At 50.9% G+C, this 25,332-nt stretch overlaps 1 protein-coding gene across 1 annotated transcript in view; it reads right to left on the bottom strand.

The window, feature by feature from the left end:
• MYOZ2 (myozenin 2) overlaps positions 1-24,470 on the bottom strand; it is a 25,217-nt gene extending 747 nt beyond the window's left edge. Inside the window, exons 1-5 of the mRNA XM_006762891.2 lie at positions 24,338-24,470; positions 23,757-23,842; positions 14,262-14,431; positions 11,088-11,217; positions 8,157-8,340 (exon numbers count right to left, since the gene is read on the bottom strand). Coding sequence (XP_006762954.1) covers positions 8,157-8,340; positions 11,088-11,217; positions 14,262-14,431; positions 23,757-23,832 — 560 coding nt within the window. The 5' untranslated portion in view covers positions 23,833-23,842; positions 24,338-24,470. The remainder of the gene's footprint in view (positions 1-8,156; positions 8,341-11,087; positions 11,218-14,261; positions 14,432-23,756; positions 23,843-24,337) is intronic.
• Between the last annotated feature and the right edge of the window lie 862 nt (positions 24,471-25,332).

Raw genomic sequence — 25,332 nt, 5'->3', positions numbered from 1 at the left:
CTCCCCGTCTCCATTCCACCTGCATGGGTCCTATGGCCTGTGAGTCCTAACTTCCCAGCGACTAGCCCAGCTCACGCTCCTTGGCCAATTACTGCAGCATTGATGGTCCGTATCCATAACCCAGGGCTCACGAGAGGGCCTGGGTCGGCGTTACTCTTAGCATTGAACCAGGATCTGGGTCCTCATGAAGGTGCCCCTGAGCATGGAACCTCAGAAGGACAACTAGCGATGACAGCAGGACGGGGCACCGTGCACCGGCCGCTGTCTGAAGTGCTGCTCACCGTGGGCCCCTGTTGAAGTGCAGGTGCTAATTGAGACACCAGGGCGTGTCCTGAGTGTCAGCATCTAACCAGTTCCTGTGTGGTGCCCAGTGCCACGGCTTGACGGATTGTCTCATAGACCCTCACAACAACCTTAGGAGCTGGTCCTATTTACATGCCTATGTCTGGGGTGACATGGAGGAACGCTCTATCACATGACTTGCTCAGAGCCCCCCACACACCTGTGAAGTTGTAGACTCGGGACTTCAACCCAGGCCCCCAGAAGCCTGCTTGTCCAGTCACTAGCCCACGCCACACCCTCAAGAGATGCTGTAAGGAGGGTTGGGTCTTTAGGGGTCAGTTTCTAAATGCAGCGCGTGCAGGAACATCCACCCACGGGGGCCGTGTCTGACTGATGTCCAGCCATGTGGCTGTCACATTCCTGATGCCGCGACCTGGTCACGTCCCACATCTGGTCATTTGATTTAACGAATTGGAGAGTCTTTACCACTCACATTTCATTCTGTGCATAAGCAAAGCCTCTTATTCTTGGATGTCTAAGGTGCCCAAATGATAAGACAGTATCTTATCATTTTAGAGATGTACCCTTGTAAAGAAATAGTTTGTTCATTTGCTGACTCATTCATTTATTCATACAAGAAAGAAGTGATTGCTTAAGATATCTACCCTGCTGTGTGCGTGGAACTCACAGATGAAAAGGCGGTATTATTATTAACTTCAATGAGTCCACAGGGAAGTTTAGAGTGAGACATGAGGAAAAGAACAACACATCGTGGAATATGATAGTTAGTCTAAGGCAGTGGTCGGCAAACTCATTAGTCAACAGAGCCAAATATCAACAGTACAATGATTAAAATTTCTTTTGAGAGCCAAATTCTTTAAACTTAAACTATATAGGTAGGTACATTGTTATTAACTTAATTAGGGTACTCCTAAGGCTTAGGAAGAGCCACATTCAAGGGGCCAAAGAGCCGCATGTGGCTTGCGAGCCGTAGTTTGCCGACCACGGGCCTAAGGGAAGAATATCCTGAATACAGAGTTGCTGAGGGTAAAATGAAACACTTGTAAAGTTCAGAGCCCAGCATCAGGACCAGTTTTGAAATTTGTAGGGCCCAGTACAAAATAAAAACTGGGGGGCCATTCTTAATAATTGTTAAGACTATCACCCTGGCCAGCATTGCTCAGTGGTTAGAGCATCGGCCTTCAGACCAAAGGATCTCAGGTTCGAGTCCCAGTCAAGGGTGTGTACCTAGATTGCAGGTTTGTTCCCAGCCCCCATCGGGGTGTGTGTGGGAGGCAGCAGGTAGATCTCTCACATCAATGTTCTCTTTCTCTCTCCCTCTCCCTCCCTTCCTTCCGCTCTCTCTAAAAATCAACTGAAAAATATCCTCGGGTGAGGATCAACAACAACAACATTAAGATTATTGAAACAGAGCAAAACATCATGGCAAGCATGGCCCTTCCAGTCGGGGTCACACAACTGCATGGGCTGCTCATGTAACTGGGGATTGTAACCACCCCCCACCATTCTTTCGACGTTGTTTCTGCAAATGCTGACTCTGACTGATATGTAGCTTGTAGATAAACAGCATCTATTCTATACTAATAAAAGGGTAATATGCTAATTAGACCGGACATCTTCCGGACATCCTTCCGGACAAAGCCACGGTGGCAGGGGTCGAGACAGAGGTGGTTATGGGCAATCAGGCCGGCAGGGCAGAGCAGTTAGGGGGTGATCAGGCCTGCAGGGGAGGGCAGTTAGGGGTGATCAGGCCTGCAGGGGAGAGCAGTTAGGGGCATGAGGCCGGCAAGCAGAGGCAGTTAGGGGTGATCAGGCAGGCAGGCAGGTGAGAAGTTAGGAGCCAGTGGTCCTGGATTGCAAGAGGGATGTCCACAGGGATCGGGCCTAAACCGGCAGTCAGACATTTCCCGAGGGGTCCCAGATTAGAGAGGGTGCAGGCTGGGCTGAGGAACACCCCCACCCCCATGTACAAATTTCGTGCACCAGGCCTCTAGTGTGTGTATAAGAGTCCTAGGAACTAACTTCAGAAGCTGCACACTCTGACCTTTAGTCATCGTAGCTCTAGGAGAATTGCTGACCACGATATAAGGTAGAACCAGGATGACAAACACCAGCCCATCACTTGACCAGTTTCAAGATCTTTATCAGAGTGGACTGTGCTGATCTGCATGCAGAGAACTTTTCAACCCTTTCCCTTGATTTCTTTGTCCTGCGTTCCTTCTCCCTCCTTATAAAAGCCTCTGCCTGCACTGTGGTGTTGAGATGGGCTCTGGACAAGAGAATCCCCATCTTCTCAGGTAACCGGCACTTAAATAAACCTGTCTCCTTTTTCTCTGGCCTCTGGGTTTGGTTTTTGTGATGACAGGCAGCCAAACTTACACACATCCATCCTGGGAGTTTAAGAATATATGGTTTCCACTGGATACAAGATGCTGGACTTCACTTCTAGATTTAGGCTGAATCTGGTCAATTAATCTTATGTTTATGAATTCCAGATATAAATTTTACCATTTATTTTATTTCCTGCATTAAATAGAAGAAGAAGTGTTCCCCAGCCACTGAAATCCAATATCTGGGTTTGGTACTAAGTGTATGACTTTTTCCCTTTTTGTCCAGTTCTGTGTTGTTTTTCCCTCCCAGTTTGTGGGTCATTTTCTTCTCTTGTAAATGAAAACATTCCTTTCCGCTCCATCCCTGGTCTTCCACCTCCTACCTCTGGCCCAGTGAGAGCTGCTGTTTGAAAGGCAGCCTTTTCTTTTCTTTGGCACCATGGAGGCTGTATCCTGTTTGCTTGAATTTTTATTGCTCTAGGCACACAAAGTAGAAAAGTCCTTTCACAGAGATGGTAAACATTCAAAGTGAGACTGCTTGTAGGAAATTTAAGGTCTCTGGAAATAGTTTCAAGTTTTAGTCAAAGATAGTGAAACAAAATTTTCCACTAAAAGATTTGGACTAGTCTACCAGAGATAACCCTGCATCCCTATAATTCCCGCAACATTTCTTCAAACATAGATTCGACATAATGTGATTTTACACTTGGTCATCTATGGAGAAAGAAGCTTGTTCCACTCAGATTCACAGTTACTAGATGCTTTCTTATTTACTTTGATCAGTAATGGGATTACATTTGTACTAATTAATAGTGCTAGACTTACACCCCTAACAATTACTGATTATTCTATAAAGTAAAGAATCTTGTAAAATGATTGTATAGAAATATAAGTTATTCAACTAAATACCTAATGTATATGACATATTTAAAGGTACTTACTCATATAAACATAGACATTTTAAAAAATATTTTTATTGACTTCAGAGAGGAAGGGAGAGGGAGAGATAGAAATATCAATGATGAGAGAGAATCATTGATGGGCTGCCTTCTACACGCCCCACACTGGGGATCAAGCCCACAACCCGGACATGTGCCCTGACCAGGAATCAAACCATGACCTCCTGGTTCATAGGTCGACTCTCAACCACTGAGCCATGCCAGCCAGGCAATCATAGACATTTTTTTAAAATATATTTTTACTGATTTCAGAGAGGGAGAGAGAGACAGAAACATCAATGATGAAAACGAATCATCGATCGCCTGCCTCCTGCACACCCCCTACTGGGGATCGAGCCTGCAACCCAGGCATGTGTCCTTGGCTGGAATCAAACCTGGAACGCTTCAGTCTACAGGCCAACACTCTATCCACTGAGCCAAACCAGCTAGGGCAATCATGGACATTTTTTACAGATGAGGAAATTAAAACAACGAGGATTAAACGGCATCGTCACACGGCTTTTTGAAGCAGAGCTGGAACCCTTCTAGTTCAATTTTCCTCACATCTTGCATGGCTTTAATATAGTGTTATTTAAATATCTATATATATAAAAGGCTAATATGCAAAGTGTCCCCACAGGAGTTCAACCAGGAGACCAGGAGTTCCATTGCTCACTATGACTTGCACTGACCACTAGAGTGTGGCACGAAATGAAGGGAGGCCCTGGCCGGCAGCCAGACTGGAAAGCCCCAATCGGCCCTGATCACCAGCCAGGCCTAGGGACCCTACCCATGTACAAATTTCGTGCACCGGGCCTCTCGTAGCATAATATTTAAGTGGTATATTCAAAATGAGTGCAAAGATGCACAGTTGTGCTAACTGTGGGCTACTTTGAAGTCATGCTTAGAGTAGGGAGCATTTCTCATCGGTCCTACCCTGCTGAGTGCTACAGGACTGCATCTCACCTTCCACACATCACTGACAATAGCTAGTGATTATGTATAATAAAGTGGGGCCACCAAATAATATTATGTTACTCTTCGCAAAGGACTCTGGGAATATTTGGAAACCTCTCTCTCTTTCTCTCATTTGTTTTAGCAAAAATGAAAAAAAAAAGTATTAGAATAAAGTCAATATAATAATGTTGAATTATTTAAGAAAAAGAAGGAAAAATGTACTTCTTATTATGTCTTCTTTTTAAAATGTATAATGGGCCCTAGCTGATTTGCCTCAATGGATAGAGCATCAGCCTACAGACTGAAGGATCCTAGGTTTAATTCTGGTCAAGAGCATGTACCTCGGTTGCAGGCTCAATCCCTGGCCAGGGTGTGTGTGGGAAGCAACCAATAGATGTGCCTCTCTCACATCAATGTTTCTCTCTCTCTCTCTCTCTCTCTCTCTCTCTTTTTCTCCCCTCGCCCCTATCCCCCCATCCCTTCCATTCTGTCTAAATATCAATGGAAAAATATCCTTAGGTGATGATTAAGAACAACAGCAAAAATAAGTAAATAAAATAAAAGCAGTGTTTCCTAATCTGCTTTGTATAGCTTTTTTTTTTAAAAAAAAGTATAATAGTTGTAAGAGGAACTAAATTTTCTGGTCAGATTATTTTCTCATAACCTGAGTTCAGTAAAATAAATACCATTAAATAACCTACTGCAGGAAAGATATTAACCCAACTTGTACCGAGAAATTATTTTAACCTTTTTTAAATGATTACAATGTGTTCTGGACTAATTAAATGGATGGCTTTAATCACATTCAATTTCTAAAGACCCAGATAACTATTGAGATTATTTTGCCTATGTGATATTTTTAATATAAAAATTTATTGAAGTATAAGATACATTTTAAAGTATGTAAATCATAAGGTAAAACTTGATGAATATTATTTATTTGGTAGTTATTTGTTGCTGGTATATAAAAATGTCATTAATTTTTATGTTCACCTTGTACTCTGTGATCTTACTAAATTTACTCATTCTAATTACTAACCTGGAGCTCCTTTTGAATTTCCTGGGGACATAATCATGTCATTTGTGAATAAGGACAGTTTTATTTTTCCTTTTATATAGTTATACCTTTTGTTTATTAAAACAGCTTCTTTGTCTGAAACATGCCTGTATGTTTTTATTTTAACTTTTACCTTTCAAGAGTATTGTTACTGGATATAGACTTATAGGCAGGTCATTAGCTACACTAATAAAAGAGAAACATGCAAATTAACCATCACCTCGCCACTCCGCTACACCCACCAGCCAATCAGAGTGACTATGCAAATTAACCCAACAAAGATGTAGTTAATTTGCATACACAGGCACGGAGCGAAGACTGAAGATGACTGAAGATGGCGGCGGCCATGGAGCTGGAGCGAGCAGGAGGCTTGGGTTGCTCCCACCTGCCCTGGGCTCCGCTCAAGGAGGGGCTGAGGGCCTGGGTCACCGGGGGCAACCCAGGCTTCCAGTCCACCCTGGGCTCCGCTGGAGGCGCTGGGGAAAAAAAGGAGGGGCTGGGAGCAGCCGGAGCAGAGAAGCCAAGCCTCGCTGCTGCGGCTGGACCAACAGCCTGGGTCCCGGGTGCCGGAGGAAAACTGGTGCCGGCAGCCAGGGGAAGGAAGGCCTATTGCGCAAATCTTTGTGCAACGGGCCACTAGTTTATTTCATAATTTTAAAGGCGTTATTCCATTAGCTTTAAGATGTTCCCATGGTCTTTGGTTTTCCACTGATTGGCAGCCCTGTGCCTCTGCGTGGTTGCCACCACATGGTTGACTGGGTCACATAGTACTTCTTGAATCTGAGGCCTGATGTGTTTTGTCAATTTTGAAAATTCCTGGGCCATGAATTCTTCAGCGATGGCTTCTGCCTTATTCTCTTATTCCCTCCCAAGACTCTAATCACACCCATTTGCTGGCACCTTCACTGCCAAGTGTGTCCCCTGCTCTTCCCCTGCAGTGGGAACCCGTCGTCTCCTCTGCTCCACTTTGCACACTGTCCACGTCCGTCTCTGAGTCCCTCCTGCTCTGTTCAGTCTGCCATGAAATCCGTTCCTTTACTTTTAAAAAACATTTCCATCACTGAATGAACACGAGTACAGAAACCTCACAGACAGGCACAGAAGCTGATTCTAAAGCGAGCCGCCTTGCCACCGGCGCCGTGCAGAGTCCCTACAGGGGCATCGCGTGTCCTGCCAATCAGCCCTCGCCTGCCCGGGGCTCGGCGGTGTTTTGACTTTCATGACAATAGCAACTTATAAAATGTTTTTAAAAACTTGCTTTCTATGGTGCCCTTGTACAGAAACCTCACAGACAGGCACAGAAGCTGATTCTAAAGCGAGCCGCCTTGCCACCGGCGCCGTGCAGAGTCCCTACAGGGGCATCGCGTGTCCTGCCAATCAGCCCTCGCCTGCCCGGGGCTCGGCGGTGTTTTGACTTTCATGACAATAGCAACTTATAAAATGTTTTTAAAAACCTTCTTTCTATGGTGCCCTAGCTGGTGTGGCTCAGTGGATAAAGCGTAGGCCTGTGGTCTGAAGGGTCCCAGGTTCGACTCAAATCAAGGGCACGTGCCCAGGTTGCAGGTTGAATCCCCAAGAGGGGGCATGCAGGAGGCAGCCGATCAGTGATTCTCCTCATTGATGTTTCTATCTCTCTTTCCCATCTCCTTTTCTCTCCGGAATCAATACAAATATATTAAGAAAACAAACAACAACAAAAAACACCTTTTCTATGGTAATAACCCAAGGGTGCGTGTCTCAGTACAGTGGTTTAGTTTTGCCTATCTTTCAGAATTCTCTCTTTCAAATCCTTTTTATGCCACAGATGTCCCTCTCATCCTTCCCTGCAATTTATTACTGAAGACACTGGGTTCTGTGTCCCACAGACCGACCTGTACTGATTTCTCTCTCTCTCTCTCTCCTTCTCTCTCTCTCAGTGTTGGCATTTCTCTGGCCTCTGTATTTCCTGCAGATTTTATATGGGTCCAGTGACTTAGCACTTTGACTTCTCAATTTCAGTTGCCGTATTTCTGTTTTTTGTAGAGTTTCCATTTGACCCTTTTTGGAAACGATTCCCAATGGGCTGGGATTATTCATTTTTGTCGTCTCTTCTCTTGAACATGATCCTCACAATTACTTTAAAGTGAGTGTCAGATATTCCAATCTTGTGTGTCTGTCTGGGTTGTTTATTGTTTTTCTCTTCACTTGTAGTCACTTGGTCTTGTCTCATGGTCAGGCCTGGTCACTTTGAGTTGACTGGTGAGCATCGTGTGTGAACATTGTAGAGATCATTTGAGCCTCTCGGTGGTGCCGTCTTGGTCCGTGGCCGGCAGTTTGATTAAAGGAGGTGACCACTATCCAATCCAGGACTGTGTGGGTGGGCACAAGCATTTATTTTCATGAGCACTGGCAGCCCACATTCACCTGCATTCCAACGGCTAGCCTTCAGAGTCCCAACAGAAGCCTGGAGTCCCTGGACCCTCCTCCCAGCACCCCCAGGCTTTGGGGTTTCTATCAGAAGATTTCCCAGACCCTGCAGGGCACAGAGCCCGGCCACCCCAGGTCGCCCCACGCCCCGAGCCCCGGGAGTACCTGTTGAAGCTGCGGTAATCGGGCAGCTCTGCCCTGCCTTCGGGCGTGAGCAGCCTGGGGTACAGCGCCTCGAGGAGCTCTGGATGGTCGCTGACCGCCTGCTCCCACGGCGACTGGTAGGACCTGGGGACGGCTGTGGTGTTGAATCTTTCCGGGGGGACCTCCTTCAGGGGCCCGGAGTAGCCTTCGGGGAAACACAGTGAGGAGTGAGCGCAGAGCCTGGGCGGGACGCCCCCCGCCATCGCCCCTGCGTGGCATGCAGTCACCCCTGAAGGAGGGCCGTCCCCCCCACTCGGAATGAGCAGCCTCGCGTGGTGGACAGGCTACGCCCCCTAAAGGGATTTTCTGAGGATCCCCCACCTCAGGGTGTACTTGTCCATGTAGCTACGCCTTTGATTGTTAAAATTGGGCCCCTGCCTTTTTGTACTGGGCTCCGCTATCACCGTTCGGGATTGATTTGAAAATACCCATCGAGTGTGGGCTGCGGTCTGGGCTCAGGAAGCAGCGGTGGACAGTGTCCGTCCTGGCTGACGTGTTGGGAGAGATGTGGGAGTTTGTCTCCTCACGTGCTGACTGAGCTGCGCAGGCTTCAGCGTGGGGAGGGCGGTGTCTGCACCCCCTGGGGGAGGCCTGGTCTTCCCAGGCCCATTCGACGTTGTCCCTGACTCTCTGCGGCTGGTCTTACCTCGCCCACTCCTCTCGCAGGAGCAGGCACGTCTGTGAGCGCCACTCAACCCTCGCAGCAATTCTGCATAGACTAAACCGCTGGCACATGCACTGAGTGGCCCGCTCCAAGCCCTCATGGCAGAGCCCCGCACTCTCCATCCACAACCAGTACCTGCCGTGTCCTTCCTGCAGGTCTCTCCTCCCCAGCCAAGGCCTGCACCCAGACCTCCCGGGCCCTGCACCCAGACCCTGCACCCAGGCCTCCCGGGCCCTGCACCCAGGCCTCGTGGGCCCTGCACCCAGGCCTCCCTGGGACCTGCACCCAGGCCTCCCGGGCCCTGCACCCAGACCTCCCGCTGCAGCCTCCTGCTTTTGGTCCCAACGCTCTTTCCCGTCACTAACCGCCCTGTCTCCTCTGCCAAACTGCCTGCCCTCCCTTTATGCTGATCAGCCACCGTGGGGTAGCTGTGCGGTGCAGTAATTGCATCCTCTCTGACTGCTCCCAGCCGCTGAGAGGAGCCCCTTTCTGTGGGCATCTTTACTCGGCTCGCCACCCTCTCCTGCTGTCCCTGGAAGCTCTTCATTCGTACCCGTCATCCTGCCCAGGGCGTTTCCTCTCCACCCTGGCTCTCACGGGGTGACTCCAAGGTTTGAGTTGATCTCCGGCCCCTTCTGTTCCAGCACCTCCTGTACTTCCCAGCCCGGGGACCTCAGGGCCTTTCTAGCCCCCCTGTTTTTTCCCCGCATGGAACGTTTTCAGAAGAACCTCTCTCAGCACATGGCATCCCTCTACCCTCGATGCCCAAGGCAGAGCAGTCTCCCCACCCGCCACGTTCCCACAGGCCGCTATGATGCCAACTGCGCTCCTGGAGGAGTTCTAATATAGCGGCTCCCAGACTGTTTTCCTCAGCACCGATTGCAAATGCCGGGAGGGACCCAATGTCGAGGGCTTCCCCCCCACCCCCCGCCAGAGACCTGGCTGCAGTCACCCCAGGGGTGGCTTACACATCTCATGCACGGGATCTGCAGAGGGAACCTGGGGAAACTGCTCTAGAAAATGCCCTTCGTCCTCTGCATTTCCCTCACTCCTGCCCTGGCCAGGCCCTGCCCCTCTGCTGCCTGGCCTTTCCCAGCAGCCTTCACGCTCACCCTTGGCTCCCACCGCCTCCCGGGCACCCTCCACACTGCTGCCCCGGGACCTACGACCAGAAAACTTGACCATGTCACTCACTTCCCAGGATGAAAATCTCAGCCCCTCAGCATGGCATCCTCGCCTCCTGGCATGGTCCTCATGTCCGTGCTCCAGACCTGGGCTTTGCCTGAAGCGGGTCCCCCACGCCCCCTCCCCTGCCCTGTGCTCCTGGGCCCGCCCTTGCCCTCCTTACCCACCAGGCCCTGCGGAAGCCTGGGCGTGAGATGACTGCTCTGTGGCCACTGGGACAGACTCGCCTCTGCTGTCTGTCCTTGGTGTGGGATTCAGCGCTCCATTGTCACACCCCATCCCCCCATCTTATTTCCTGTTCCTCCTACAGTTGACCAGAGGTCAGGCGTGCAGAGACCGGACATTTAAAAATTTCATACTTTCTTAAAATCCCACTACTCAACACAGTGTGTGATTTCTGTGTGTTTCCCCCAGTTTATCTTCACACAGAGACATAATGGTCCCGTGACGGTAGATCTGGAACCAGACCCGGATGTCATTCTTCATCAGTCACTATTGATACATAGCCATTTGCAACCTCCGTGTCTTAATTTGTGAAGTGCAGACTGTAGTAAAGTGTCATGGAGTTATTGTGACATTAAGGAAGACAAATATATGTCATAGCACTCCACGGACTCTACAGATTTATACAAAAAGCGCGTCCATACAATGACAAATGACTTAATGTTTAACGTAACAGGTGGTTGCCAGCCAATACAGTGAGCCACCTGAAAGACACGAGGCCACTGGCGGTCCCTGCAGGCCCCCCCAGGTCTCCGTTTTACATTGACCTCAGACTGACCCACACACCGATGTGGGGTGAGTCTACAAGAGTAGGCCTACCGTTCTTTTTCACGTGGAAAGTATAATAATTAATAAATAAGAACACAAGGATAAGCTCTGTGCTGCTTGTACTCACTCATGTAAACCTGCCTTTGCCCGCTTTGACCATAATGAGACTAGCGGTCCCACTCTGATACCATTTACTAAGGAGCCACGCGACCTGAGCCACACATTTCAATGCACAGCAACCTTATGGTTCTATCTGTAAGGCGCCGAGTTACCTGGTGCAATGTTTTCTGGATTCGGGGGGCTCCTCGGGTCCGGGGTGTTGGGAGGAGTGAAGGGGGCTTGCTGTGATCCCCCTTCTGAGGGGCTTCCGTCCAGTTTCCCATTCTGCATGGCCAGGTTGTGCTGTATTGGTCAAAAGCAAACTTGGCTGAAAACTCAGAAATATCAGACAGGCCCACAGGAAATGTCACTGTGCGGGCCTCCTCCACACATTCGGGGTTTAGCTACCATGGTGCTCCATTGTTTCACGGGGCGTCGCTAGGTTGCGTGGTCTTGGTTGAGCTTTGCCTGAAGTCAACCCAAGGTCTGTCTCAGGATGACAGTCCACTTCATCACCGCGCTCTGAGCCTCACCGTGCCAGGCGCTGTGCCAAGGGCTTTGTATCAGTCAGCTCATTCACAGTCACCACATCCCTATGAGGTGACTGTGATTCCTTCTTAAGTCTTTACTAACCGAACACAGAGCATCCTGGGCAAACACTGGGCTTCGTCATTGTCACATTGCTACTCTATTTATAGCTGGGATTTAATTAGATTCTCTAATATGCCTTGTCGGGAAATTTAATCTGATATCTGAACAATAGTCCTGTGTAACAAAAAGAAATTGCCCTTTAAGTTGAATAAATGTGTAGACGGAAGAACTTGGGATTTCTAGAAAATAAAATGCTTCAAAGATGTTTGTCTTCTAAGTTTTAGGTGAATTTCTTTATTATTATAACTCAGGATTTATTCTATGGCAATAATAAAGCACTTTAAAAAAATAGCCAATTTGCATTTTAACAGAGAAAGTAGAATTGCAATTGGTTATGTCCTCAGAGTATGGCTCGACCTTATCTCTATAATAAAGTGTGTTTACTTACATATGGGAAATATGTATGTTTTTAAAAAGGCCAATCTATATAAGGAGTGTATAAAGTCAAATTATCTTTTAAATTTAGAAAGAAAAATTCAGGAATGAGCATATCAAATAAAGACCAATTATGACTTTGTTTTGGTGTGACATAAGCAGAAAATATTTTAATGCTTGTTTATCTCTATATTTACTTATAAGGTGACGTGGCAAGGTACAGTTTTACATTTTAATACTTAATTACCTTTATAGAAATATGAGGATAAAAGACTACTTTGTCCTAAAAGCCAAATATTTACTAAAATGAAAGGCCATAAATTAATGGCCCCACCTGAGGTGTTCTATAATGTGTGCCAAATACAGAGTAAAGGTTCTTTTTTGAGCAAAATGAACACATATTCAGAATCCCAGTGTATTTAGCTTGGTGTTATTTCAGAATTACTTTTTATGGTGCACGTTCCCCTCCCCCAACATGATTTAAGATGCTAGGGATTCGCCAAGCCCCTCGTCACTAAAGGCAGAGGTAGTTTAGCTGTGAAATGGGGTCGTTTTGCTGAATATCCTCTGCAGTGATTTATCGAGGAGAGTTTTAATTGCCACGAACCACGCTTCTGCTGTGCTCCCCCTGGAAGGCTCCTCTCCTTCACCATCTCCCTCCTGCCCCCTATGTGTGACGCGGAGCCAGTGCATGGAGACGGCCTGTGTACCAGCCGCGGGTCTTCACCTCTGGTTGAGGATGCGTGTCCTGTGTCCGCTCTGCATGTGGGAGCAGGTGTGTGGCCCCCCGTGGCCAGTTCCTGAGCAGCGGAGGGAGCCCCACTCTGCAGCTACAGCTCCTATTTTTAAAATGATTCTTCCTGTTTGAGCAAATGGCATTGAGCACCAGGGAGTGTGTTTGTTTACTCGCTTTATTTGTTTTTCACTTTTAAACATATTTTTTGTTGTTGATAGTATTACAGAGGTCTCCCATTTCCTCCCCGCTTTTCCCGCTTCCTCCCAACCCCTACCACCCCCCACATCTTCCCCACCCTATGGCCCGTGTCCATGGCTATGCATATCTATACATATAAAAAGCCAGCGACGAGAAGGGCCATAACGACCTTAACGACCGGTCGCTATGATGCCCACTGTGGCCAGCAAACTGGCCTGATCAGGGGGTGGGGCTGGCCGGCCAACCTCGTGGCCCCTCCCCCTGACCGGCCTCACCCCAGATTGCCCCCCCCCCCATCTGATTAGGGGCAGGGCCAGCTGGCCAATTACCCATGGCCCCTACTCCAGGCCACTGGCCCTGATTGGCAACCCCCCCAACCCAATCGGGGGTGGGACCTGCCAGCCAATCGCCTGTGGCCCCTTCCCCCCACTGGTCTGGCCCTCATCCACCTATTGGGGCGGTCCGGCCAGTCGGCCAACCCTCCACCATCTCCTCCTCCCGATAGGCCCAGCCCTCACCCATGCACAAATTCATGCACTGGGCCTTTAGTAAGTATACAACAGTGGTTCTCAACCAACTTAATGCCGCAACCCTTTAATACAGTTCCTCATGTTGTGGGGACCCCCAACCATAACATTATTTTCGTTGCTACTTCATCACTGTAATGTTGCTACTGTTATGAATTGTCATGTACATATCTGATATGCAGGATGTATTTTCATTGTGACAAATTGAACATAATTAAAGCATAGTGATTCATCACAAAAACAATATGTAATTATGTATGTGTTTTCCTATGGTCGTAGGCGACCCCTGTGAAAGGGTCGTTCGACCCCTGGTCTATAAGTTCTTTGGTTTATCTCTTCTGGTCCCCCCAACCCCACATGGTGAGGTATGTCAGTCTGTCCCATGCCTCCCTGCTTCGGGTCTTACTTTATTGTTTACTAGCTTCTAATTTAGGAAAACTTTTGTCCAAGGAGTTTTGTCCCCACATAGCTCTGTGGTTAGGAGGCACAGCCCGCCCTACATGATGCGGAGTCAGTGCTTGGGGACCCGTGTGTCCGCAGCTCCCCGGCTCCTCCCCCTGCTCTGCAGAGCGCTGTGGGCCCGGGAGTGTCCCACCCACACCAACCAGCCTGATAAGACCACCACCCTCCCCCGCTGCTGGCAGGACAGGCAGGCTTCAGTGCCACGTCCACAGCTCAGTCCACAGCTCACCATGTCCCTGCCAAACCCCACACTCAGCCGCACACAGCACTCTCCTGTCCCCCCAGGACCATTCAGGGGAAGAACATGCGGAGAGCTCTTACTTGGGAACCTGGGAACCCGCACGCCAGGAGGAACTGCGCCCATTCGTGTGCCCTCCCCACGACCAAGCTTTACGTACATTGATCTGCGCCCTGGATTCGTACTGGAAGTTCTCGAACGTGTACTTGTCGGAGCGTCGCTGGCGCATCTTGAAGAGCCGGGCGCCGCGGTTGCTCAGGTGGGACAGCTCCTCCAGCATGATGTCGCGGGGCACGCTCACCTTCTTGCCCAGGTCCATGCCGTCAGCGCCTGGAAAACGTCACCCACATGCATCTCAGGGGCTTCCCTCAACTCCGTCCTCCTCGCCTGCGGACTGCAGGCCTGGGGCCTGAGATGCAGGCTCCCCTCAGCCGCCCCGCCTACCCTGGCCTCCCTCCGTGCCAACCACGTAGTCATGGATATGGTGCTGATTCTTTCTAACCCTCGTGTCCTCATCTCTAAAGTGGGGCTCACCGCACCCACCCCATAGGGCTGATAGCAGGACTGAGTGCAAGGCTGCAGACGGAGTACTTCACATGGCACTTGGCTCGTAGAAAGGGGATGGACGTGAGCTGTCATTGCTGGTGGTAGAATGCAGTCTCCCCATACTCAGTGTTTCAGCAGCGCTGCTTGGAGTCCTCTAATGAGCTCCGTGTTGCTCCCCACTGTTCTATGGATCCATCTGAGCTGTCCCTGCTACTGGAGTGCCAACCCTTCCATCTGTGCCACTCCATTTCCCTGTCTCTGTCAAAACTCTATTCATTCTGCACCCAGCCCTGAGGTGTCCAGCCCCAAGGCCCCAGCCCTGAGGCTCCAGCCCCAAGGCCCCAACCCCAAGGCCCCAGCCCCAAGGCCCCAGCCCTGAGGCTCCAGCCCCAAGGCCCCAGCCCTGAGGCTCCAGCCCCAAGGCCCCAGCCCTGAGGCTCCAGCCCCAAGGCCCCAGCCCTGAGGCTCCAGCCCCAAGGCCCCAGCCCTGAGGCTCCAGCCCCAAGGCCCCAGCCCTGAGGCTCCAGCCCCAAGGCCCCAGCCCTGAGGCTCCAGCCCCAAGGCCCCAGCCCTGAGGCTCCAGCCCCAAGGCCCCAGCCCTGAGGCTCCAGCCCCAAGGCCCCAGCCCTGAGGCTCCAGCCCCAAGGCCCCAGCCCTGAGGCTCCAGCCCCAAGGCCCCAGCCCTGAGGCTCCAGCCCCAAGGCCCCAGCCCTGAGGCTCCAGCCCCAAGGCCCCAGCCCTGAGGCCCCAGCCCCACGTCACCAGCCCCAAGGCCACACCCCCAAGGCTGCACCCCGAAGGCCCCAACCACAAGACCCCCCCAAGGCCCCAGCCCCGAGGCCTTCAGAGCTAAAAGGCTTCACTGGAGAATTCTCTGCCTGAAAGCGGAAGGAGAGGGAACACTTCCCAATTCGTTGTTAAGCTAACACGACCCTGACACCCAAACCCAACAAGGAGGACACACAGAAAGCCACAGACCAGTGTCCCTCACGCCAATGAAAGCAAAGGTCCTTCACAAAGTGTCAGCCAGTAGAGCTCAGCAACATGTGGACATAATTCCACGGATGCGAGACTGGTTCCATAGTCAGGTATCAATCCCTACCTTCCATCATCGATTGTACAGCCCGCAATAGGAAAATCACATGACTGTGCCTTTGGGCTCTAGGGCTGGACAGAGTGTTGTTTGAGTTGACAGCAAAAGCACAGTCCACCAGAGAAAAAACTCTGAGAAATGGGACTTTATCAAAATTACAAACTTTTATTCTGAGAAGGATTCTGTTAAAGGATGAAAAAGAAGCAAGCTACAATGTAGGAAACAATATTTGCAAAACACACGCTGTCTGTGTGTTGGACAGTAGGTAGAATAGAGTGAAGAATCTCAGAACTCACAGTAAAAAGGCAAACCATCCAATTAGCGCAGCGGTTCTCAACCTGTGGGTCGCGACCCCTTTGGCGGTCGAACAACCCTTCCACAGGGGTCGCCTAAGACCATCCTGCATATCAGACATTTACATGACAATTCATAACAGTAGCAACATTACAGTTATGAAGTAGCAACGAAAATAATTTTATGATTGGGGGTCACCACAACATGAGGAACTGTATTAAAGGGCCAGAAGGTTGAGAACCACTGAATTAGAGCAATGAGAGCGCGGGCAAGAGAAAGGAAGACATCTCCCGGAAGAGACGGGCAGGTGCCACACCACGTGAACAGCTCGTCAAAGGCCTTCTTCACATTACAGTTAAAACGCAGGGAGACATCACCGTACAGGCCTCTGAGGGCTGGAGTGGGGACTAGAGCCACACCTCGTGCTGGGAGGGCGCCGGGCGCGCCGGGAAGCTCATCCCTCACACTCTGCTGCCAGGACGGATAATGGTGCAGCCACTTTGGAAAGTAACAGAGTGGGTTCTGTTCAAAGCCCAACACAGAACAACCAGCGCTCGGGGCATTCACCCCAGTGCAGTGACACTCCTGTTTACACAAAAACCTGTATACAAATGGTCACACCAGCTTTACTCTTAATGAAAACAAAACAAAACAAAACAGAAACAGGAGGAACCTAGATGTACTTCAATAGGTAAATGGTTAAAAACACTGGGCCATCCATACCGTGACAGGCAGCAATAAAAAGGGACAAGCTATTGGGACATGCGACACCTGGGTATATGGCCAGAGAGTTGCATGGAGTGCAAAAGGCAGCCCCAGAGGCCTTTGCTGTATGATCCCACTCACATCGCATTATAGGGAAGGGAAAGGAAGGGAGGGAAAGGGAAGGGAGGGGAGGGGAGAAAAAGAAAAGAATACACACACACACACACACACACACACACACACACACACGTGAGCGGAGCGGAGTAGTGGTGGGCAGGAGTCTTAACCACCTCAGGGCCAGGTCTGCCTGTGGTGTAGGACTCTCCTTTATGAGACGTTATCATTGCGGGGGTTAGGGGGAGTGCTGGGGGAAGGTCCACAGGGCAGCTCTGAGTTATTTCTCGCGTTTGCATGTGAAACTACAGTTACCTCAAAATAAAAGCTTAATGAAGAGCCATCCAGCCACGAAAAGACACGGACGACTGATGTGTGCGGCTGCGTGGAAGGGGCCAGTGGGCGAAGGCGCACACTCACGGGAGCCACGGGCCGGCTCTCAGGGACGCGCGAGCCAGCAGAGAAACTCCGTGAGCACAGCCGTTGTCACAATTAAGTTACATAAAGTTAATCACTAGAAAAACTAAATTAAAAACAAAGCTATAAAGACTCAGAAGGATCTCTTTCTACATCTTCTACTACATTTTGCTGTTACTGTGCCCTTGAGGGTACTTAGAACTCCTGTATCCGTTAGGTGGAAACTATACCATGTCCTGTTACTGCACATCTCTTCCCAGGTCGGCCTGCAGTGACCCTGATGGTACTGAAATGGTCCGTGGAGGGAGTATTTATACCAAAGGCATCCTCCCCCCACCCTCACACCCGCCAAAAAAAAGAACCAGTGGTTAAGTAGTTCCTAGCATACTCCTAAACACAGGCGATGTACTTTGTATACACAAACAACAAAAGACATAAAGTAAGTTCTCCAAGGTTTTCTTCCCCTCCCTTCCCTTCCAATACTTAAATCTCTGATGTGTCCAGCAGGGCCAGACCGCCTGCGAGCGGAGAGTCGAATGTATGGACTCTCACTGCCTAAACGCTCAGCCTGAGCAAGGCTGCCAGCTGGGCACAGGGCGTCCACTTCAGCTGTTCCCTGCCCTTTACCACAAACCCCTGCAGGGTCTTAGCCGCCTGTGTGAGCTGATGCCTGGTAAATGATACAGTTCGGTCAGGGTGCACATCCTTGACCCGATGGATTAGAAGGTTGTCTCTGTGGCATTAGGTCACCCAATGAAAATAATATCGCTGGGCGTACTTTCCTACTGATGTCATTGGCACCGATGCAGAATTCTCTGTTTATTCTTTAATCGTTTGATGGGACTTCATCTATTATAGTTTACTGTTCTTTCAAGCAAATCAGAAATTATCTTTGAATAACTATGTAATTGTGAAAGGATAGATATCAACATATAACTTTAGGGTCTTGACCATAATCAAATCAATTTCCACCAAAAAATCCACAATTTTTAATCTACTAGAAATACTAAATAATTGTTACCAATGCTCTTTCTCAGTAATGTCCTCAAATGTACAATCTTCTTGTAGTTATGATTTAAAATCTTACACAAACATTTGATACAGTGGAGCCACACTGCTCTGAATGCTGGGAACCAAAAGGAAAATCATGTTTTATTGGGAGAATAGGAGTCATCAGTGAAAATGTGATCAGCTCCTTTTTCAAACCTTACTTCAATGTGTTGTCTTCAATGTGTAGACACTGGGCTTAAATTCCTCCAAAAGGAAACATTCTTTTCTTTTTCATATTAGTTTTATAGATTAATATTCTGAACTTAAGTTAACAGCGATTTACGTGTGCCCAAGAAGTGCTGTGTTTTAAATTTGAAATTGTGATCCTGCCAAAGTGACAAATTTAAGATCAGTAGGTGAATTCCATTCACACCTTGTAAAGGTATCCACTTACAAATAATGGGAGTAAGAGAAAAAGGTACTTTACAGACATTTACCATGATGCCTGGCAGCTGTGCTTCCGGTGGAGGGGGCACACCCCTGAGGGGAGCCACCTAAATGCCCAGCTGCAGGTGGACCCGGGGCTCACTGAGGAGCTTGACTGAGGCCACAAGACTTCCTCTGCCCCCGACAGGACTGCCTGCGGGTGGCCATGTGGATTGAATATGACCCCATGAAATATACATTGCTGCCCAGTACAGTGTGTTATATAAAAAACTAGAGGTCCAGTGCATGAAATTCGTCCATGTGGAGTGGGTGGTCCCTGAGCCTGGCCTATACTTTCTTCAATCCAGGACCCCTCAGGGGATGTCCAACTGCTGGTTTAGGCCCAATCCTGCATCAGGCCTAAACCAGCAGTCGGACATCCCTCTTGCAATTCCGGACTGCTGGCTCCTAACTGCTCACCTGCCTGCCTGATCGCCCCTAACCACTTCTGCCCGCCTGCTTGATCACCTCTAATGGCTCCCCTGCCAGCCTGACCACCCCTAACTGTTCTCTCCTGCCGGCCTGATCACCCCTAACCACCTCTGCTCAGCTCCACCACCATGGCTTTGTCCAGAAGGATGTCCAGAAGGACGGCTGGAAGATGTCTGGTCTATCTGGCCTAATTAGCATATTACCCTTTTATTAGTATAGATAATAGTACAGACTGTGATTTTGCATAATGCCTACAATTGATTAAAAGTTTATTAATAATTTTCTCTATACTAAAAAGTTGATATTGAAATACATGTGGAACTTTTTTGATTTTCCTATTTTATATCTCTTTGCCTTGATTTGAGTGCTAAGCAATAAAGTTCTCAAAAATGTTAAGACAAATATTATCTCCTAATAGCTGTGTAAAGCTATAAACATTGAAGAAATGATATTACCAAGGTATTACAGGACACAGATTGAATTCCACAAACAGAATCATTTAGTGCTGCTGTTCATAGCATGGGCAACAGAGACACTGGGTAAGGAATCGTGTGGCTTCAATTAAACACTTGCCAGAAACTACACTGATTTTCAAAATAAAACATCTTTTTTTGGGGGGGGTATGAGAAATGTTAAACCAAAGAAAACGAACAGACTTGTGCACTCAGGCATCAGGTCAAGTTATTTTTCTGCCCTGGGCTTTCTGATCTGTGGCCTTGAAGGCCGTCCTGCTGTGCTGGTGTTAATAATGACGACTTGATCAACTACAGTTTAAGATCTGCTTAGACAGGAACAGGGTCTTCACACAGCCTTCCACCTGAAATTCCAGATGCTGTGCTCCGTGCGTTTCAAAGCACCCTGCAGTCCGTGTCAATATTGGCATCGCCTCGGTTATTGGTGGAAGTACTCCAAACACGATGTTTGCTTCGGCACACGGCTCCGTAAACAGTGACAGGAACCGAGCATCCGACGTGTCAGCACGCCCAGCCTCCTCATTTTCGGGCGAGGACTCTGATGTGTGGTCTGGACCCTAGGGCTCCTGGGACCCTACTGACCGCAGCACCCCATGTGGACGAGGCCTCCCGCATGCACAAACCAAGCCCTTTTCCTGAAATCTCAGCGGTCCGCCCAGTCCTCTTCCGCATGCTAGGAAAGCGGCTCACAGGTTGTGAGGGGAGAAGAACAAAACTGAAAACATACCAAGAGGAAAAAAAAAATAAACAAGCCCTCGCAGAGCCCGGGGGAGGGAACCGGAGGCGGAGAACAGCCTCAGGCGGGTCCCCCTGCTTCTGAAGCTGTCGGCAACGTCTGTGCCTATGATCAGGGACATGGGCCCCCACCTCTCGGGGCTGTTTTACTTCTAGTCCCTGCTGCTTCCGGACAGCAGCCAGGGGTGCTCTGCGCCTCTCCCTCCATCTTGTCCTCGGTCTTCCAGTCCCAGCAGAGGTGCTGACAGGGGAAGGTGGTGATCGCTGCAGAACAGGCCACAGCTAGCTCGTGCGCACACGCTGGCCAGGCCCTCGGGCGGTTCTGTGTGTCTCAGAGCCGCACTTGGACGGGAGCAACGTGGCTCTGACACTGTGTATGTCAACAGAACGCGGGGCGGCTGCTCCGTGGGCTCGCTGCTTCGATGCTGACGGCGACCCCAGGACACAGTGTACCTGGGCAGGGACACCCTTGTCAGTTATCCTCTGGGCGTGCAGCATCTTCACGTCCGCGTCCGGATGCGGTTTGGCACCAGGCACAGCGGGCGCACAAGGACACAGTTGGGGGTGTGGCTAGTAGCGGCCTCTTACTCGGGTCTGTCCGGTCTCCCGTGGTTCAGTCTATGTGAAGAGCACTCCTCTTCGAGGATACTTCTCCTTCAGGAGGGTGAAGGCTCAGATGTAAACCTCTGGGTTTTTTATTTTCACCTTTTCCCACTGCTGATCTCAGAGGCGCCCCTGCTAGGTCTCCCCCACTACGAGAACTGGACCGAACCGCCACCTCCTGCTTAGAAGGGGCTCGTGTAGCACCCCGTGATCACCTTCCATTCTCCCGCAGGCTCCGTGATTGGTGCGAAGGGATATAAAAAATATGTGACGATAATTCTACAAAAAGAGCCGAGGCACAGGGAAGGGGGCTTCAAGGACGCCCTCCTGTTCGTTTTTATAAGGACGGGCCGGGCCCGTGTGACTGGTTGGCCTTGTCATTGGCAGGGAAACAGCCGCATGCTTTGCCTAGCCTAGCGTCACCCGCTCTGAGCTGCTGTGCAGGGTTGGAAGTCTGCAGGGCTGTGCTCAGAACAGATCCTCTGCCGTCCGAGCCTCAATGCCGCTTCCCTAAACAATGACACCCCCTGATCTCCAGGTCCCAGAGACCACACCCGCGGGAGCCAGTGCAGGTGGCTGACGCTGCTCCTACGCACAGAGCTGCTCTGTGTGCGGGACTCAGGGAGACGAGATGGCGAGGGTCCCTGCTAGCTGGCACCCGGGAGCCCTGGACAAGGGCAGAGCCTGTGACTCCACTATGGGGTGGGACTCCCCCGTGACCCCGAGGGGGACTTTGGAGACTCATGTGGCCTGGGGCTGAGAAGGTACTGTTGAGGATTTCTCCCCTTAAGATAGAATTGTACTTTTTAAATATTTTATAAACACCGAAGTTATGCTATAAAAATAACATTTTCTTACCCTTGCAGGTCTATGTCTGGACTGATGGAGTGGGGCCCACATAAGATTTAGACTGGGTTCATGAAATGGGTCCACTGACATACGACTATGATGCAACGAGAAAATGATCACACAGCTCAGGTCTAGTTTTAAGGTAAACAATTTCGCCTCAAACTCGAGTGACCATCGGATTTTTGCCGCATTGATCGGGTAAAAACCATGTCACGTAAACTCCCAGAGGCAGGAAATACGCGAAGGAAGCCTGCACGCGTGTCTGGGGACTTCGGGGCGCTTTCAGTTCTGGAATCCGAGTCTGAATCCTCCTCACTTTCTCCCGAGCTGGTTGGCCATCGTGGAGCATGGCACGGAGCTGGGGCCGTGGGCCCACTGCGTCTCCCAGGAAACAGGAAAGCATCAACCTCAAGACCCGCTATGGGACACCATCTCACCATCTCCCCGGCTCCCCCCGCTCCCTCAGGGAAGGTGAGTGACCACGCTGCTCCCGGCCCCTCTGCCCTCAGACCTCAGGCCTGGGTCTCAGGGTCATTCATGGGGAAGGTCAGGCTCTCGTCCAGGAACCGCGGAGCCTCCGGCAGAAACCACATGTCTGTCGGGAATGGCTCCGATCAGCCCTGAAGGGACTGGCTCTCTCTCCTTAACATCACGCCCCTTCGCCAGGAACAAAACTGGTTTCTTTACGACAATCAGCCTCGGAGTCACCCGCTGGGACTTGACGGGAAGGAGAGAGCCGAGGGCGCCTGGCCCCTCATTCCTCTTGAAAAGGGTTTTGAATCATAGGCTCTGAGATGACAAGAGCTTTGCCTGTTCCCAGGAACAGTGAATAAAACATTTCCAACACAAAACATCTCGCTGAGTTAATGACTCAAGGTGATGACTGGGCTCAGGGTTAAAGAGGTTCGCAATGACTGTGAATCCCCACTTCACGTCTCCTGTTGTTGTTGTTTAAAGAAGGGAAGATAGAGCCTATTTTGAATGATTTGTGGGCCCCACGGGAGAGTAAATCAAGGTTTCCCCGGGGGCGGGGGGAATGAACAATGAGACAACTGGGAGGCCGGCCCAGAAGGAAGGGAGAGTCGAGGCTGGTGCTGCTCAGGGGCCAGCCCCGCAGAAGGCACATCAGCTGTCAGCTGGCTCATTCCTGCCCAGCAGCTGTTCCTCTGGAAATAGCTTCCAGATGAGACAGGACTACAAAAGGCTTAGTGACCAAGGCGGCTCCACCCCGCACCGCTGACCCAGGCACGCCGAGAGCGCACGGTCGGCCACAGGGTAGGGAACACGCCAGGGGGTCCCCCTTAGTGCTGAGCTACGTCCACGCCACACGGGGCTCTGGTCACCGTGTCCCTCACTATGTCCACACCACACGGGCACAGGGTACTGTGTCCCTCACTATATCCACACCACACGGGCTCAGGGCACCATGTCCCTCACTATGTCCACGCCACACGGGTCATAGGGCACCGTGTCCCTCACTATGTCCACACCACATGGGGCTCAGGTCACCGTGTCCTTCACTATGTCCACACCACACGGGCACAGGGTACTGTGTCCCTCACTATATCCACACCACACGGGCTCAGGGCACCATGTCCCTCACTATGTCCACGCCACACGGGTCATAGGGCACCGTGTCCCTCACTGTGTCCATACCACACGGGGCTCAAGGTACTGTGTCCCTCACTATGTCCACGCCACACGGGGCTCAGGACACCGTGTCCTCACTATGTCCACGCCACACGGGCACAGGGCACCGTGTCCTCACTATGTCCACGCCACACGGGCACAGGGCACCGTGCCTCACTATGTCCACACCACACGGGGCACAGGGCACCATGTCCCTCACTATGTCCACGCCACACGGGCACAGGGCACCGTGTCCTCACTATGTCCACGCCACACGGGCTCAGGGTACCGTGTCTGTGGATTTCCTTCATGATGGCGGCGGCCTGCTGCTTCCTCTGCCTCACCATGGAGCTGTGCGACAGCATCGCCTGTTCCCTGTGGAAACAAACGTGTTGCAGCAGCAGAGGGCTCCCTGGGGGTGTCACGTCATCTTCCCTTTAGAGAGGGTCTCTGTCCCTTAGGAGGAACTGCCTGCTCTCGCTGAAGGCTTTGCCTGCGCCTTCCCCGCCGACGCCACAGCCTGTCGCCCGGACGGCCGCGTCACAGTGGACAGAGGGGACACAGGGCTCGGTCTTGTCTCTGCACAAGGACCCCCAGGCGGTGGGGATAGGGACAGAGCTGCCCTCCCCTCCCGCTCTCCCGGCTCATGTTCCTCTGTCCCTGTGTCCCTGCTGCCCCCTCCCCAGCATCCCAGCCCCTCTGGGCCGCAGCCCGCAGAGTGAGGACAGGATGCAGCTCAGGCCGCACGCTTCAGGGGACGGTTTAAAATTGGCATCGACAGCTGTCCTTTAGGGCGAAGAAGGCTCATTTGTGAGTCACAGTGCTGAGCCCGTGACAACTGAGGGAGAACACAGGAGGCGGTGCACTCACCTTGCCCTTGGCCGCGCTTCCCAGCAGGACGGCCCGGTGGAGGGGAGGCCGGGATGGCCGGGTAGGGGTGCTCCTGGGCCGAGGGTCTACCCCTGAGCCCACGATGGCATGGTCCTCGCTCAGCTCCGGGGACTGCGTCTTGCTGAAGGTCCTGGCATCCGCTGACATCAGCTGCTATATATAGCTCGTCACTCAGCCACTCAGAGCTTCCTGGCGGGAGCGGAGCGGGAGATTAGGGCTCTGCGCTGTGCTCCGGGGTGAGGCGATGCAGGAGGTGACCACGGCAGGGCTCTGGGGCACCTTCTGTTGGAGGGGACAGTAGCGAACGGGGTGGTGAAAGCTGTACGATGAAGGTTGCATGCTGCATCCTAGTTGCGATGGTGAGGCACTCACAGGTTAGAACAGAATGGCCCGTTGTCAGCAATTGAGATGAAAGGGTGGCTGAAACTGGTTTGGCTCAGTGGATAGAGCATCGGTAATAAAATATATTAAAAAAAAAAAAAGAAAGTGTGGGCAGTCATAGCTGTGGGAGTCAGGTAGAAGGCAAGCACCGGCCAGTGTTGCTCAGTGGTTGAGCATTGACCTATGACCCAGGAGGTCATGGTTCTATCCCAATCAGGGCACATGCTGGGGTTGCAGGCTCGATCCCTGGTGGGGGGCGTGCAGGAGGCAGCCGATCCATGATTCTCTCTCATCATTGATGTTTCTATCTCTCTCCCTCTCCCTGCCTCCCTGAAATCAATAAAAAATATTTTAAAAATAAAGAAGGCAGGTGATGGGGTGGACCAGTAGACCATCCCTTGGCTGGGCTGAGAGAAGTGGGGAATGTTCGTACAGAGACGTGGGGAGTGTGCTGACATGGACGGTAGATGCCGAGCCATAGGCGGTTCTGAGTGGACGCTGAGACTCCTGACCGGGTCGTGCTGTTGGAAGAGACCCGCGAGGAGTGAGCACGCACGTGGGCCCATCTCTGCGCTGGGGTCTGGATTCCTGGG

This window comes from Myotis davidii, unplaced genomic scaffold (genome assembly GCF_000327345.1).
Source record: "Myotis davidii unplaced genomic scaffold, ASM32734v1 scaffold698, whole genome shotgun sequence".
Lineage (NCBI taxonomy): Eukaryota > Metazoa > Chordata > Mammalia > Chiroptera > Vespertilionidae > Myotis > Myotis davidii.
The sequence above is the reverse complement of the archived record's forward strand: the minus strand, read 5'-3'. Positions and strand labels throughout refer to the sequence as shown.